Source organism: Anomalospiza imberbis, chromosome 3, assembly GCF_031753505.1.
Source record: "Anomalospiza imberbis isolate Cuckoo-Finch-1a 21T00152 chromosome 3, ASM3175350v1, whole genome shotgun sequence".
Taxonomy (NCBI): domain Eukaryota; kingdom Metazoa; phylum Chordata; class Aves; order Passeriformes; family Viduidae; genus Anomalospiza; species Anomalospiza imberbis.
In genome coordinates this window covers 85,066,933-85,084,593 of record NC_089683.1, presented here as the reverse complement: position 1 = coordinate 85,084,593, position 17,661 = coordinate 85,066,933, and the positions used below count along the sequence as shown (strand labels likewise).

General features: G+C 39.5%; 1 protein-coding gene across 5 annotated transcripts in view; it reads right to left on the bottom strand.

Annotated features, from left to right (window-relative positions):
* The window catches only part of DAAM2 (dishevelled associated activator of morphogenesis 2), a 208,049-nt gene that overhangs the window by 87,810 nt on the left and 102,578 nt on the right, over positions 1-17,661 (bottom strand). For all 5 annotated transcript variants that reach the window (XM_068185504.1, XM_068185503.1, XM_068185507.1 and 2 more), the window contains one exon: positions 10,928-11,017. In XM_068185504.1, the coding sequence (XP_068041605.1) occupies positions 10,928-11,017 (90 nt within the window). The remainder of the gene's footprint in view (positions 1-10,927; positions 11,018-17,661) is intronic.

The following is a 17,661-nucleotide window of genomic DNA, read 5'->3' as shown; positions in this document are numbered from 1 at the left end:
ACATAGTCTATTGCTTTGTTAACAACCAAACTCTGCATTGTCCCTTCTACTGTTTACGCTGTGTTTATACAGGTATTGTGTGTACATTTCCATTACCCAGTTCAGCTTACGGTCAACATTCCAGGGATACAGAAAGGAACTTTTTCCTTACACGACCAGCTTACCTTGTCTCCTTTCCAACAGCACTATTTTTAAATGCATTCCTGACACATTAGAATGTTGTCACTTGGACTGTCTCCTTCTTCACTTCCTTTCCTCCTCTTCCTGGCATGCTTGAGGCAATGTGAAAAGCCACAGAAAGGCTCAGACTGTGTAACTGAGCCTCCAAGTTTATCTTTTTGTCCTACTGTTTATCTCCAGCAAGTAATGACTTAAAGTCTTTTGTAAATAAAATGAAGTCACCTATGATTCATGGCAAACACCTTGCATGTTGCTTGATGATGGGAATGAAATGTCATGTACTGTGCTCAGAGACACACAAAACTACCAAGGACACACCTACCTAGAGCCAGCAGAGACATTTAGGACAAGTTCCTTCTGGAAGCACACAAGAGAATTTTTTAATACCAAGTTCTGAAAGGTTTATCTTCACTGTTCATAACATGCCCACTGTCTGTTTTTCCAGCAACACTGATTGCTTTAGTTTGCTTTTGCTCTGGGCCCTTTTTTAAGAAAGATGACAGTAAGATGGCCAGGGCAGCCAATGTATTTTTCATTTTTCTCCATTATTTAACCCTTTACTATTAAAAAAAAAAAAAAAGAAAGCAAAAAAAAAAGTTAGGAGTTGTTGGACAGAACTAAGGAAATGAAAGGAGTCTGAAGCCCACAGCTCTTAAGCTGCTAGCCCAGTATTTGATGTATCACTCAGTTGCTTTATCTCTGCCCTTTCCATAAACTCAGGTAAAACTGTTTCTCCCAGCCTTCATTCCCCTCACTTAGTACATCTGCAAAGTGCTTGGGGTACCAAATACCTTTCAACAGATGATTGAATTATCACAGAAGACAGCATGACTTTCACCTCAATTAAGGCGCATAGATGAAACTGGCACATCTGACTGCAATGAAAACTAAACAACTCTCCAGAAAGTAGAAGGCAATTAATTCCTTTCTTTCTCTTCATGGCTGTCACTATATTCCCACAATAAGTCTTTACTCTGTCCATTTCTAAACTTCTCACTAAAAAGATAGGAATTCAGCAACTCTTCCTGCTCAGTATTCACTAGCTTTTGTAAGGCTTATGAGCACTCAGTGAAATTCAGAGTGATCTCTGCCAAATTTGCTTCTCAAACACCACAGAAGCGTTTGTTATTTACACATTCTTTGCTCTTGCATATCCACCAAAGACTAATCTAAATGGTGAGAACGGCATTGTACAGAGTATGTGTTGTTATCATTATTATTATATACCATCAGCAGGACAGGCTCATACATGGATTGTGAAGAATCAGAACTTGTGCAAGAGGACAGACAAGGACAGAACATAATCCAGTGGTATCAGCATTTACATGTACTTCCCATGCAGTAGAACTGGACTGCTTGCCATTATTTTTGTTCTTAACTGCATCAAATTATGCCATGTTAGTAGGATGACAGCTGGATAAACGTTTTTTTCTTTTTCCTTTTTTTTTTTTTTCATGCTAGGGTCAAATCTGCTTCCACTGAGTCCTCCCAAAACTCCCACAGAAGGCAAGCCAAATGCAAAACACAGCATTAGGCATGATGATGACAATTTTCTAACTCAGGACTATTTTGGGCCTGATTTTTGATTACTGTTGAGTTTTAACTTCAACAGAAGCACTACTAGCTCACCTGAAAAACACATACCTGCAAGATGGACACTCAAATTCTGCATACTCAGAATATCTATAGCAAATACTGTGGCAAGTTTATGACATTTATGCCTTCAGCAGTCTGAACTAAGGAGGTAAGAAGGCACTTTTTAAGGAGCAACTAAACTTTTTTTGTTGGAGAAGGAGAGGAGAGGGTGGAAGGAGGTAAAAATAGACCATGCTGTTCCCATGGGGGGCAGGGAAGAAAATACTTTTTAATTATACATAAATAAATATATAATTTCAAGACCCTGGCTCAAGGTAACCTCTTACACTAGGATAAATAAATGAGTCTGCAACTGTTGGCATTGCAACGTGGAAAACATAAACCAAATAAAGCAGACAACTTGGAAAAACTGATCTCCTCTTACATCCTCTACAATGTGGTCTTTCAGGTGTCACAATTCCAAGCCGTAATAATGGTGTATTGTCTGAATTGTGCATGCATTTTTGCCTTCTTGACTCTAAACTTACACTTTAAACTGTTACAAGAATGACTTCAAGAAAAATAAACTTAAGAGGAGTCTCTATCATCATTAAGTCTACTATAGTGTCTCTTCAAGTACACACTTTGAGGTTTTTATTACAGAAGCAAAAATAACAAGTAAAAAACATGAAGAAACAATTACAGGAGGTCCAAGAGAAACCATAAAAAACAGGCAATGATTCTTCTCAAGTATGCTGACCTGCTTAAAAAGTAATCGGGCAACATCATCAGATTTATATTGTAATTATGTGAGATTAAATTTTTAAATTCATTATATGGAACTATAATAGAATGAGATGGTGTCTTACATGAATTCCTCAGTTTTATTTTTCCAGTGAGAACACATTCTCTGCATTAAATGATGTAGAAGGAGATGTATATAATTTTAGGCTTTACTTTACATTGTGCTAATGGTGTTGCCCAAATTTGGGAGCTAGTGCTTCAGCCCTACACACATTAACAGGTAGCATCAATCAAACAGCTCTTTCACACTAGAAAGGCCCAGGTGCACCACTAATCAGGAAATGTGTGGGTTTGCTGCATTAGTGACACTCTTGCAGCATTTTATTGTTTTCTTTTAAGTCCTGTACTTGTCACAGGCCAGAGTTTCTGAATTTGATTCTCTTAAGCCTACTTGCATTTATAGAAAAATAATTTTTGAAGTCTTGTGCCTGTTTTCCATACCTAGACTAAAGACACTGAAATGACCCAATGTCCTCATCAAGCTAACAATTCATTCCAAACATCTGAGCATGAAGTCATTCTGCTAACAGAAAAAGGAACAGATGCTGGTGGGAAAAAAGGAAGTTAACTCCACAATTGCTGGCATTTTCCAAACATCAAGCTGAAGGAATGCCATGGTTTGCAAAGGGCAACATTCTCCCACTGTGACTTCCCAACATTATGAGATTTCCAGTGAGCCCTAGGCAAACTAAATGCAAGTCTATTTTCAGGGAATTAATTTGAGAGATTCTACATTTCAGACTGCTTCACCAGCAGCCTTCTAAGCTAAGGAAGTCATGCAGTCTTCCCAAACAGAAAGAAACCATGGATACCAGGCACTGGGAAGGAACCATATAGCATCTGCTACTGCCTGTTTCAAGGAGTTGGCCTCACAGCAGTAACACAGGACAGTATATAGGAGGTTGCATGAATCGTTATTGATGTTTCCTTTCTTTATAGGGCCATACAGCTGCTTTCCTTGTTTGTTTTATGAACAGCTTAGAGAATGACAAATCAATTTAGGATGGAAGGGGCCTTAAGAAGAAGGGACCCACTCAGAGCTGATGTCAAAGTTAGATCAGGTTGTTCAGGTCATTATCAAGGTTTGAATATTGAGTTACATTAAAATGTTGACTGAAGCTGACCTTCAGCCACAAACTTCCAAAGCATTGGTAGGAAGAGAAGCAATTTTCTGATGTACCAAAGACTTCAGATAAAGTATAATTCTTCATATCCAGTGTGGCTTTGCTGGCCTTTGCCCTGTGGCCATGAGAGACCCTCATTGATTAGTCATCAGTAGCGCTAGTTGTGGGATTGCTTACACTAAGCACTCAAAATCCCATGCAGCTTCTTCAGCCTCCTACTGCCCACCAACTGCTATTGCTGTTAAGCTATCACACATGCTGTGAGGGTTACCCTGTATTTTCCAGACTTCCCAGGGAACAGCGTAAAAGTACCCACCTCCACATCCACTCATACTCCCCTTCAACACTTCCTGCAGAGCTGAAAGATACAATCTCTCATATAGTCACATCCAAGACTCATCAAACTGTGAGTCCTTATAAATGGCTTCTCAAATACTGCAGCAAACCATCTCATGTGTTCATGTCTGCTGCTCCCAGATACCGCATATGGAACAAACAACTCTACAGAAAGGAACTTTTAAGGGACACATTAAATGCTCCTTAAAGCTATAAATCCATTACCAAAACAGTTTAATATTCCAAATCAATAACAGACTCTAAGAATATTTCAAAGACGAAAAAATAATGCAAGAAGATAGAATTGAAAAAAACACAACTTCAAAACACCCACTTCATTTATTATGGGACAACAACATGCTTGGCAGTCTTCATACAGAAAGGATGAACCCCAAAAGGCTTTTGTAACTCAAAACAGACAATACAAAATCAAAAACCCACACTCGGACAACACAATAGTGTGATCTTCATCTGGCATACTATATCACTAAATGAGACCAGATGAAGATCCATTTTCTCTCTTCTTTAGGGAAAATCTATCATCTCCTGAACAGCTCAGAACTGGCTGAATGGCAGATCCCAGAGGGATCTAGTGGCCCAGGGTCTAGTTAGAGGCTTTTCACTAGTGATGTCCCCCAGGTTCCAATACTGGGCCCAGTATTGTTTCACATGTTCATCAATGACTTGGATGGAGGAGCAGATGCCTCCTCAGCAAGTTCACTGACAACACCAAGCTGGGAGGAGTGGCTGATACCCCAGAGGGCTGTGCAACCCTTCAGAAAGACCTTGACAGGCTGGAGAGATGGACAGAGGAGAACTGTCTGAAATTCAACAAAGGTTAGTGCAGGGTTCTGCACCTCAGGAAGAATAACTCCATGGACCAGCACATGGCTGACAGCTGTCACTGACCAGCTGTAAAGCAGCTCTGTGGAGAAGGACCTGGGAGTCCTGGTGGACAACAAGCCATCCATGAGCCAAGTAGTGTGTCCTGTGGCTCATGCCCTGGTGAGGCCACATCTGGAGTGCTGTGTCCAATTCTGCACACCTCAGTGCAAGTGAGACATGGAGCTCCTGAGTGGATCCAGTGGAGGGTAAAAAAGATGATTAAGGGACTGGAACATCTGTCTTACCAGGAAAGGCTGAGGGAGCTGGCCTGGTCAGCCTGGAGAAGGAACAATGGAGAGGACATCTTATCAATGCCTATCAGTATCTGAAGGCAGGATGCCAAGAGGATGAAGCCAGGCTCTTTGTGGTGCTGAGCAATAGGACAGGAGGCAATGGGTAGAAACTGATAAATAGAAAGTTCCAACTAAATATGAGGCAGAACTTCTTTACTGTGTGGGTGACCAAGCACTGGAATAGGTCATCCAGAGAGGTTGTGGAGTTTCACTCAACAGAGATATTCAAGAATGGTCTAGATGCAATCTTTTCCATATGCTCTAGAATGACCCTGCTTGCCACTGATGATCCCACTGGTGGTCCCTTACCCATTTTGTGATTCTGTGATCTCAATATGTATCTCCTACTTTAAAGCAGGGACCTGAAGAAGTGAACTCCTATCTAAATACATCAAGTGTAATGCAGTCTCCTGCTCTTAGAACCTCCTTATGAAGCCTTAAATGCAAAGAAAAGATCTCAGGGTTTAGAATAAAAGCCCTGCCAGTTCACTTTAGCATATAAATGTTTCACAAAAGTAACTGTCTCTCTGTCTTAACCAATCTGAAACTATGCTTTACAGTGCAAAACCACAGATGCACAACAGCCCTAGAACAAACAGTGAGTGCAGAAATTTTCACTCACTTCCGAAAGCTTTCCCTAAAGGCAAGGAGGACTCAAGATTTTATATTTGCATCCATCTTGTCCTTCATCCCTGGTAGGCTACGGTAATTATATAAAAAGCTGCAAAAGCAGCTTAGATCCCTCCATGAGATTTCAAAGTATCTTACACTGTATCCAGCTGCACAATATCAAGCTATACTTTTTATGGTGACATTTTGCTGACAATCCAAACCTCAAGGTCAAAGCTCAAACAGAAACTCTCAAAGAAAGAAAAAAGCCCAAACCAGACATGTAGACATTATCTTCAGTAATGCTAGACAGGCAACATGGGACCAAACACAGGAGTTTGTGAAAATGAGGTGCAAATGGTATAAAAAGACGGCAGTAAAACTACTAAAAGTTGATGTCTTACTAAGGCTAGGATTCTCAAGAGTATTTCAAAGCCTATGAGGATGGCCTCTGATGTTAGGAAAAAATAATTGAATGCAAAGTGATGGTGCTTCTTTGTGAGAGGTGTAAAACTTTTTAGGAGGACATCTGGGGCACTCTGCATTTGGACTGCAGCCTCAGTGGTTCAGCACCGATCTGTGACCTTAGTCCAAAGGACTTGGACTCCTTAATGATTGTGTAATACACAAAAGTGCATTCTACTCTGTCCTTCCTGCTCCTTACAGTGAGCTCACCCAAACCCAGAAACTTCACCACAAGAACATCATAGAAGACAGATAAGTGCAGTAAAGAAAAAGAATGAACAGTGCTTGATCTGAAAATATATTCAGATATTTCAGCATGAGGGGAAAGGGGAGAGGGATGCTGTATGTATCCAAGGCATGTGTAAATAGTGCAGGGAAAATGTTTAAGACAATGACATGGCCAAAAAGTTTCTTAACTACCTATTCCTTCCTTCAGGTAGAGAGAAATATATTTATGCATAAATATAACAATGACAATTCTTTGACAGTATAAAACAATTTAAATCAAAGACTTTTTGGAACAAAGGAGTTTCCTGACTCCTACTTTCATATCCAGTTTATTATTTTTTTTCGTCATTATGTACATGAAAAATATAATTAATTCATTTTTTTTTTAAATTGCAGAGGATGGTGTCATGAAGGGTATTCTTCTATTTTCTGCATATTGGCTGTTACAGACTATGGTTCAGGTAAATTTTCCTCTGAATTTTTATATTGTATTTTGCTATTGTGGAGAATCTCTTTCCCATAATAGAAAACGTAGAATAGATTTACAGATTATAAGTATGCACTTTTTCTCAGATGCCATGAATGTCTACTTCCAGAAAGTTTCAGTGTGCTGCTTATTACCTCACTACTTGAGTCTAAATAATGTCACTTGAGTAGATAAAGCACAATCAACTCAAAGCAACTATTTTAGGATACCACTAAAATCACAAGAGTACAGTATAACACTGAGATATTTTGGAGATCGCAACATATTATTAGAATTGAAGGATTGAGATTGGGGGGTTTTTTGTTTGATTGGAAAGAAGCTGTATGATACAGCTAGTCCAGTCTGACTCTACTTTGGAAAAAGATTTGCTACCATTTTTTTTTTCCTCAAAGAAAGACAGAGGCAAAAAAACCTAACTTGTTTAACTGTGCAAAATGTGTGTGCTTGCTACTAAAATCTGTTCAGCCAAAGTCATACAAATTAGTCTCTGGAGGCAGGAAAGGCCATAAAAAGAAAACACCTTGACTTACTTTCCAATAGCAATAAGTCTAACAGCTTGTAGGGTTGTTCAGAAGGCAATGAGCTATGGCCTGCACAATGAGGCCTCATTCTTAGAAACACAGGCTGCATCCAAAGCAACGTGTGCTGAAGCAGTGCAATATCTGCATTTTTTACACATTTTGGGATCCCAATATGAGTTTGTTTATAGATGAGACAAATGAGCTAAGAATTTTTTTCTTCCATATAATTACTTGATTGGTATTTAATGAGATTATGTATGCTAGTATCAGCTCCTGGTAAAACAGCACTGAAGAACACTGGTTTTCTAAACTTTGATGTTGGAAATTTGCAAATAAATAAATTTGAAATCTTGGTCTAGTGCTTGATTTAATTCCTGCAAAACTTATATCTTGTAGGAAATCTAGAGAGAGGAGTTCCAGAGGTGCTTTATGTAAGTCTAAATTTCAGCTTATGGTGAGACATAAAGATTATTCTAAACAAAACCAGAATAAAATATGTGAATTTAGGGAGGATGTTATAATTTGTATTTTCCACACATGGCCTTACTTAACAATATTAGTGGAAGCTCCTTCTACATGTACATGTACTGGAGCTTTGGGTAGAGGGTCAGGGTGCCATCAGTGGTGACTAATCAATGATTCCTCTGATACAAATCAAGCCAACTGCATTTCTCATTGTCCATCCTGTACTGATTAATGTCAAGGTAGAGAACAGCTGCGATTGAGAAGACATTAACATTTTCCAAGAGGCCAGTCTTTATTCCTAGCAAATAGCTATTCCACAAATGAGAGCAAAGCACCCACTAGAGCTGCTAGCTAGAGCTATTCTTTTAGGTCAAATAATCAGTAACTTGTTTTTAATACTAACAGTCACAAATATGAACCCAGAATAGACAAAAGTGACCAAAGCAAGCATGGCTGTATAATACTGTGTGAATGCTACTCTGTAGGTATCACTCACAATCATGAAATTTCGGTTCGGTTTTCAGCCACCTTTGATTACTGTGGACTGTTTACTGGCAAGCTGTGCCCCTGGCATACAACTTTCAGTGCACAGACCTACCTGTCTTCCTCCATTTCTTCAGAAAGACTTGACATTAAGAACAGGTGGAATGAGTTTTTTAATACAATAGTGACTTTCTGCCACCACATTGGAATCAAGTACCACAGAAGATTACATCTAACATCTGACTGCCAAGATAAATGTGTGTCTACAAACAACTAGTCTTCATTTTTGCAAGTGACGTTTAAGCAGCACACTAATCTCACCACCTTTAGAGCAAATAAGGAAGCTCTGACTTTCCATTACTTTTAGAGTAGAAAAGGCACCTGAGATTAACAATTGTGAACAGTTGCCTTAGTCTGCACCTCTTGACCTTCTAGTTTGTAGTGTTTCCACTTGCCGTATCTCAAAACATAGGGCCCTGCTTGCCAAGAACCCAGCATCAGCAAGACAGAGCCCTCTGGGGGCTTGTCCTGGGTAGCTGGAAGTGTTCTGCCAACTAAGAAATTGGTGCCTTTGTGGCTAAAATTAGACTGAAAATTCTTCAAGGAAAAGGGGGCTTTGCTTTTAAATGAAGCCTGGAACAGGCTTCTCTGTCACTGCAAAACAATGATGATAGGTGGATTAGGTAGTGGGCTAGAGAGAGGTGTCATCACCAATCATCTGACTGCCTATGAGGGAAACAATTACTAACACTGGACAGTTAAGGTTTCAAGTAATTGAAAGTATCTACAATGTAATGAATAGACATCTGGCAGTGGTATCCCATTCCAGTTAGCACATCATTTTGGATAGCTGGAGTTCAGCTAACTGAAGTCACGTTATAAATGCATTATAAAGATTTTCCAGTATGCAGCTTCTTTAACTTTGCAAGTCTTTATAGCAAATCTACTGCTGTAGAACACAGGGGAAAACAAACAACCAAAAAACTCCAACAAAAACTAAGTCCCCAATGTAATGAGCAAATCCAACCAACATATTAAATACATTAAACCACAAATATTCCTGCCAAGGATGACTGGTCCAGGAGGTGAGATGTCTCTAAGACAGCTACAAATAGATCCTCTCCCACCAGAGCTGAAAAGCCCAGCAGAGCTGACCAGCAAAAATGTAAAGCAGATATTAATCACAGCAGCCTGCACCTTCCCCCCACTTGCAAACTCTGTGTACCAGCAGGAAAAAGGAATGGAGATAGCACTGAAGACAATGGAGCCTAGACTGTTCCTGTGCTCTATTGCTAGCTCAGCGCCACTGTAATTAATTGATTTCTATTAACTTGCCTGTGTAAAGTTAAAAAAAGCCCAAATCAACCAACAAAAAAACCCTGAAGGCAAAACACTCTGATTGAACTAGTTTTCTTTAACTACATGGTAAGAAACCTCACTGCCCCCACTTGGAGACAAAAAGGCAGCAAACACAGCCCCCAGAATGACCATGAGCAGGATTTAAATCTGCAGGTTCAGTATTGAAGTCTAAACCTCCTCTTCTACCTTCTGTTATGCAACTTATGTTTAAAGACTGATGCTCTTATAGCATGACTTGCACACTTGGGAAATAAAATTAACTAACAAACCCACCACACCTTTTTCCTCCTAACATGTATGGCCAATAAATATATTATTTGGGTTATCTTCATTTCTGACCATGTGTTTCCTAGAGCAGCAAAACTTTTCCAGTGCTATATTACTGCAGAAATTCCTTGTTTAGAAGTTTCACAGCAATGACACAACTTATCCATTCACTTGGCCATCATTCTGCCAGTGATAAAATATTAGTGTTATTGATCAGTCTCTGATTTATTGTCCCTTTACTGGTTTGACAGAAATTTGAAGACCTTGAAGGGAGAAGTGTTACATGGAAAGTGATACGAGCAGGTGCTCCTCACTTTCCAGTGCACTGTGGAACACTTATTACAAACTCTGGGAGACTTTGAACTACCAAGTTTTAAGACATCACTGTTCACACATCATTGATGTGTAATTTACAGATATTTGAAGACATTCTGAAAGACTTCAATACTTTTTCTATATTAAGCAACCTACAAGAGTTTTTAAAAATTCCTTAATGCATTTCCATGATAGTTGTTCTTTTAGCTCAAAGACAAAACAAACAAACAAACCCAATTCTCCCCCACAAGCCCCAAACAAACAAGAAAACAAAAAAAACCCAAACGTGTGAAGTATTCACACTGGGACAGTGTACTATTTTAAGATGTTAAGATCCTCTTCAGAAATCACAAGTGCACACATTACTTATCAGAAAATTGTGCCAAATCCATGCTGATAAAAAATCCTTCCATTACTTATTCATGTTCTTGAGTAAACAGTAGATAAACACACAGTTCAAATCAAGATGCAGTTATGAACGTGCACACAGAATTTATTGGTGAGCAACTCCAATGAGGACAACAGTAGTACCTTATTTTTGCTGCAGTAAATCTGCCACTTCTTCTCTGGAGGGAGTGCAAACATAGCCTCTCTGTTCTTGTCTGTGAGATCCAATTCATCCTGGAGATTGAGATAAAGAAAAACAGTGAAAAACCAGTCATCAGCTGCATTGGTAAGTTCTAATAGGTTGAGAGGTTTCTGGATCAGGCATGTTTGACTAGCTTTCAATCAAGAGGACTTAGTGGCTCCCAAACACTCCAAAGATTATTGGTTTTGTGATGATTTTCTTGCTACTTTGAGTTCTCCCTGTTTGAGCACAATCTATGAAGAGAGGCAGCCTGAACAACTCCCATGTCAAACTTCCATTACTAATGATCAGTGAAGGATGAGAAGGATCACATGAAAGGAATGAGGTGAAAAACTCAAAGCACTGGATTTATGTGACACAGACATTCCTTATGACACTTAGAGAAAGGCTGAAAGTTTGATACATCTTTTTTTTTCCTGGCTGGCAATACCAAATTGCTCTTCTGTAGAGAGATTGAACTATTTTCTTTCTATCTTTCAAGCAAAGGCCATGAGCCAGTTGTCATGTCATCAGCAACCTACAGGCTGAACTGTTTTTCCAGATGTTTGTTCTCTAAACCACACAGTCCCCATCAAAGACATCCAGCATTTCAGACATAAAGGATAGAATCCACAGTACCACATCAGGTTGATCAGACCAGCATATTTAGTCTCTGTTAAGAAAAGTGAACTCAGTAGAACATACCCTCTTTAAAGCTGAGCCAAGCTTACAACAGTAAAATCAAGGATAATACTGTGATCAGGAACTGAGTGCCAAATCCCACAGCTTTGGTTACTCCTCTGTAAAAGGTGAATAACAATAGGCTCTTTTCCAATGAATGTCTCTAAATTATCAAACAAGAAATTGCTACTTCCTCTGTGTTAATCCAGTACTGACCAGAACAGGGCTCCAATCAAAACTGCCAATTTTAGGTGCTAATAAAGAGAATTAAACAAAAAAGAATGGTCTTCAGGGCAAGCAGACTGTATGAGCAGGAACAGATGAAGATGTCTAAATTAAGAGTTTCAGTAATATAAAGAAAATCTTCCAGTAATGTTTCAATGAATCAGTTTTGGCAGGCGTTTGAGTTTTTCCCCTATGTATTTGAAATATTTGGAGAAGGAAGTGTCCAGGGGTCCTATGTCAAGATGACTGTGGCACTAAAATGCTGCACACACAGATTCTGGCACCCACACTAACCTTGCCCAAGCAGATACAATACCTCTTTAACTCAGCCCAACAATGGCTCATTTGGAAAGTGTTCAGGGCTGGGAAACTTGTGAAAACAGTGAGCAAAATTGCACACTGAGCCTGGTAGCGGCTGCTGACAGATTTAAAAGCCCACAGAGATTCAAGCTGCAAAAAGCTACAAAAGAAACGCAGTTACAAGGCGAGGTCAGTGCCAGCAGTTCAAGGTAGAAGAAGCTGGAGGGTTATTTTAAACAAGAAAAAGTTTAAAGGGAAAAATTTAACTGTGCAAAAAGAGTGCAAACCATGTGGAAATGTTTAGTGTGAGTTTCCAAACAAGGGGGCAGCCAAGAGAGGCAAGGAGTTTTATCCTTGCTATACACAACTAGAAAACTCAGGCCAGGATCACATTCTTGGGGGGAAAGGGAGAGTGAAATTACATGTAAGGCCTTAAGACAAGCAAAGGAATGCTGTTAGAGGTCAAGCATGTGGAAGAGAAAGGAGGGGCAAATAGGGAATCAGAAATAGCAGGTTTGGAAGAACCACCATAGAAGCCAGAATATACATGAGCTGTCTGGGCTTAGTTGAATTCTTAGAAAAAAAATTATGATTGATTTATTAATGAATGATCTTACTTTTTTTTTTTTTTTTTTTTTTTAACTACAGTGCAGCTAACTTGGTTTTTTAATCCATAGTTCTTTTTCTGGAGTCTGCTGGCAGATCAGACAAGCAGCAGAAGCTCTGCACTAAACTAAATGAATATCTCAATCAATACAGTTCAAGACAAATGTTTCATCAAAAGAATGTACCTATTGACTAAAACCACCCTGAGGACAGGATTCTAACACTGCAGCTTCTAGACACTGCCCTGGATACTGGCAGTATTCAATGATATAAAGATAAATCTGCTTTCAATTGGACAGTAAGAATATGCAACTTCTAGTCACATAATTTTGTATCATGACATGCTTTTCAGGACAGAAGTCTAGAAAGTTAGTTTGAATGGGTGAAAGATCCAGAGGGAAAATAGTGCATCCTGCATTATTGTGACTCAGGAGGGCAGAGGAAGTCAAAAGAACTTTAGAAGTCATCACATTAGCTCAGGTACCATAGTAAGAAGGAAACTGTTCAGGGTTTCCAGGCATAAGGGAATCACCAGAGGCAGACCCAAACACACCTGTCTGGAAAGTAGCACGTGAAAAATGCCTTACACTTCATTTTGAAAGTTAGTGTTTGTCTTTGTTAGGAGGTATAATGCTGGGTTCTAACACCCAGGTCAGATGGGCAGGGAGCAAGTACGAATATTCAGCAGGGAAAGAAACATCTCCAGAACACAAAGCAGTAGTCAAGCTCCTCAACTCCCTTTCCTGAAGTTAGTGTTCAGCAAGGTGTGCTCCTTCACTGAGAAGGAGAAAGGAGTGGGAAGAACTGAAGAGGCCTGAATGTCCTCATCTACCTACACCACCAATCAACATCTATCCTATAAAAAACCCAAGAAATCTCTGCAAAATACAAGAGACGTGAGACCTTCTGGACCTCTTTAAATCATTTTACCTCTCCCATTCTATAAAAGATGAATAAAAGATCACTGTGACTGCAGAGGAAAACCATGGATCTAGCTAAGAAAAAGACCCTGAATTAGGCAGGCTATTTTTCTCTTCTGACTTGGGATTCTAACAGACTGCACATGAGGAAACTGGCTGCCTTGGAGGAAAGCAGGAGGAACAACAGAAAGAATAAAATTCAGGAGGGTAATATGGTTCATGAATGGGTCATTCTGACCCAATGACAGAAGCAGATCTGTCAGAATATAGAAATTCAGACTGTAGAGTTAGCTCAGTGATGGCAAGTGGCTATTGAAAAGAGAAAGGAATTGCCAAATTTGGCAGGAAAGGGGAAGAACAACAAACTGAATGCAGTCATCAAGACTGGGGCTGGAGCCAGACTAAGGAAGCCAATGTGATTGAATGCCCAAGGAGCAATTGTAAAGGGCAAGGAATAAAGGGTCGGTCAGAACAAAGCAGGGAAAACTCCCTTCTCCAGCACCTGTGCAAGTTTCCCAACAGAAAGATAGTAAGTCCCTTTCTACACCTTGGATGGGCAGCTTGGTTCCAGCAATTTATGCCAGCATGATGAATTTATGCCTGCTCAATGCAACTCAGCCTCCTGGCTCTTAAAAATGCTTGGACTTGCATGAAACAGAGATTAAAAGGATATTTGCCAGGCTGGACTGAGGAAGATGCAAAGCATGCCCAGTTAATAGTGCCTACATTTCTCTCCTTCATTTATTTCCTATTTTATTTTATCCAGTGGTAGTTAATTCAGTTAATTTCACTTTCTTGTGGGCATTTTATTTATTATGTAGATTGAATTTCAATGATAAAACATTTAAAAAGACCTGGAACTGCATTTGAGGTTCAAATACTCCCAGTCCAGTTCTCAGACCAAAAGAGAAGATGGCCTCCATTCAAAATGGCTACAACCCAAGGAAATGAGAGACAGAGAGAAATAGAACAAGAAGGAGAAATGGATAGGAAACATAAATCCAGTAATTTGCAGGATTTAAAACCACATTGTGTCCCTTGTTTTTGGGAACGTCCATTGAAGCATGAAAGCTGGATTTGATGCTGGGCAGCCACCAGCTCAGTAATGATACTCAAAGCTCCAGAAAAGCATTTCTCACCTGGTCAGTTCTTTGTTTAGTGACACAAAATGAAATTAATAAAGAGAAAAAATAAGATTTTGGTAATATAGGAGAGTGGTTCACTTGGAGAGAGACCCACTGAAGGATAACCCTTAACACCTACCAACATGCCTGCCTCTAAAGGAGAAAACTCAAGGCCATAAGTACACAGAGAACCACAGCTTCTGGTCTCCAGCATCCCCTGATTTGAAGTCAGAATCATGGAGGCCAAGAGCCCAAAACTTGGTTCTCCAGGGATATTTGGACACTCATGAGTGGGGACATCCTCAGTTTCAATTTCCCATTCTACTCATCTCAGGACCATTGGTTGCTGGACTTACTGGTCATGGGGAGTTTCACGCTGACTTAAGGTCAGACAGCTGCTTTATTTTGCAAAATACAAAAACCTGCATACCAAAACAACCAACCTTTACAGGGTAGTGGGTTGTTCTGTTGTTGTTCATGTTTTATCCTCATAAATGTTTAATGAGTCACGCATAGCATTTCCAGCATTATGAAATCCTCATATGCATCCTCATATGTTTACTGCAGACAATAACTTGATTAATATGGGCATAAAAATATCTTGCCAGGAGGAAGAGGACATTTTGCTTATTTTCTTATGTTCAGTTGGATAACTGTCTTATTTCATCAATTTCTTATAATTTTAGCTACAGAGAGTTGCATTACACTTTTAATTTTTTACCTGTAGGTCACAGTTTCTCTTACTTACAGGGCTATTGGGAGAATGTCTATAAGCATCCTCCTTAGGCCTGTGTTTCAAACTTAATTGCTATTTTTATGACTGAGAGATGTTAATGATATATAAAAGCATATTCTGATTTTTTTTAAAACTTTATTTCTACCTACAGACATATTCAGGCAACTGTTTAAGCATTATTTTGAAAATATATGCTTTTATGATCCTCAAATGGAATAGCTTTGACATGAAATCAATCTTTATTTTACACCATAGAATCCAGCACTTAGAAATAACACATAGGTAAACAGGCTTCAACACTTCCATTGTTCAGAGATGCCTATTTTGACTGCCAGGTTACAGCTCTATTGCATTGATGGGTTCTATAACAGCTGATGTGTACTCAAGCAAAAGGACAGCCAGGTCTCTACATTAATAGGCTCCTTGGGAACCAGATGGCACAAACTGGCAAAGCCCTCCAGAAACTCTACTCTTCTTTGTTAAACTCAAAATGGAAACTTTAGAACTTCCAGAAGAGATGAGGGCAGCAGTTATTTGACCTGTGAACAGCACCAAAAGTTTCAGAAGGCTGCGTGAAACCCCACAAGACACAAAGCTACAGAGACAACTTTGTAGATGGTCAAACACTTTGCAAGTCTCTACCTCAAACAGCCTGGCTGATTTTGTGTTACAGGCGAGTCATTGTATCTTTCAAGATGGTGATAACAATGCCATTTGCAATATTTTTTGTGCAGTTTGCTCCATCACACCAGAATTACATTTAATGATTCTTTGTGAGTCATCCAATAAGGAAAACTGAGAATTTACATTCTCAGTTTGAGAATTTCAATTCTTCACAATTTGAAGACTATTTATTTTAATAACTTGCCGGGAATGCTCAAAAATTTAGGTTCCAAGGGTACATTCATTTTCACATTATACCCACTGTATGCAGTTTATTTTAATGCACTGCTCTTACCTTGCTTGCTGTTCATATTTCCATATTCCTTTCATTTCCATGTTCACATTCCTTTTTTTCTTTCTCTTGTACACACCTACCATTTCTTTTCCCCCTCACTAATCTTTTTCTCATTCCCCTTGACCTTTTTCACCTGTCAAGTACAAATGTACTCTCCCCCATCCACCTCATCAACCATTCTCTCTCAGTCTCTTAACAGCACCAAATCCACCCAAATTACAAAATCAATTATAATGCACTGCTGCCAGTATAAGTTCCCTATCCAGTATAATACCTGTTACTTCAGGTTCCCCAAGGTCATTTATACAGATGTCTGTCACCATGTCCCCAAAGAGGTCACATTCCAGTTCCACCAATGCTCCCAAGTGCCTTAGCACAGCTGATGGCCTTATACTCTGAACAAATTTGATTAAATCTTGTACAAAGTAAACAATGACTGTGACACACCATGGGATCCTATCCAGCATCCACCGGCAGGCCCCAGTGAAGGTTCACGTTTGTATGTAATTACTTCAAGGGGATTGTTGATGGTGGGTTAATCAATGCTGAAACGCAACTCAAGCAAACATGGGATAAAAGGCACTGACATGCCTGGGACTTTAGAAGAAAGAAAAGCAGTGAAAGAGATCAGGAGCAAGGTTGTCAGCAGCACACTACAAGCTTTTGGAATAGAGAATCCTATCCAGCATAACTACTACCACTGTAAAAAATGGACCGAGTAGGACCACGTTGCTAACACGTGACCAAAAGCCACATTTTTACACTAACAACAGCCCCAGGAACATTTATATTTCTGCTCATGTTGCCTATGCCAGATTCCATTGGCAAATAACAAGCAGATTAGTCTGGTTGTCCACATTCAAGCTGTGCCCACCAAAAAGGGAGTAGCAGAAATGCTCTCATCATAAATCCAGAGGCAGTTGCCCAAAAAACTGTTTCAGAGATAAATGCAGTGAATGAACAAAGTATTAACCAAAACAGTCTTACTAGGATCTCAGTCTCTTTGCAAAAAAACTTACAAATCCTTCAAATAGAAGAGATAAACCTTCCCTGTTTAATCACTGTGTCTACCTCCAGGGGACAGTATAGGTTTGTTCCCCTACAGTTTTCTTTCCACTGTTTTGTTCATTCCAGCTCTCCAGGCTAA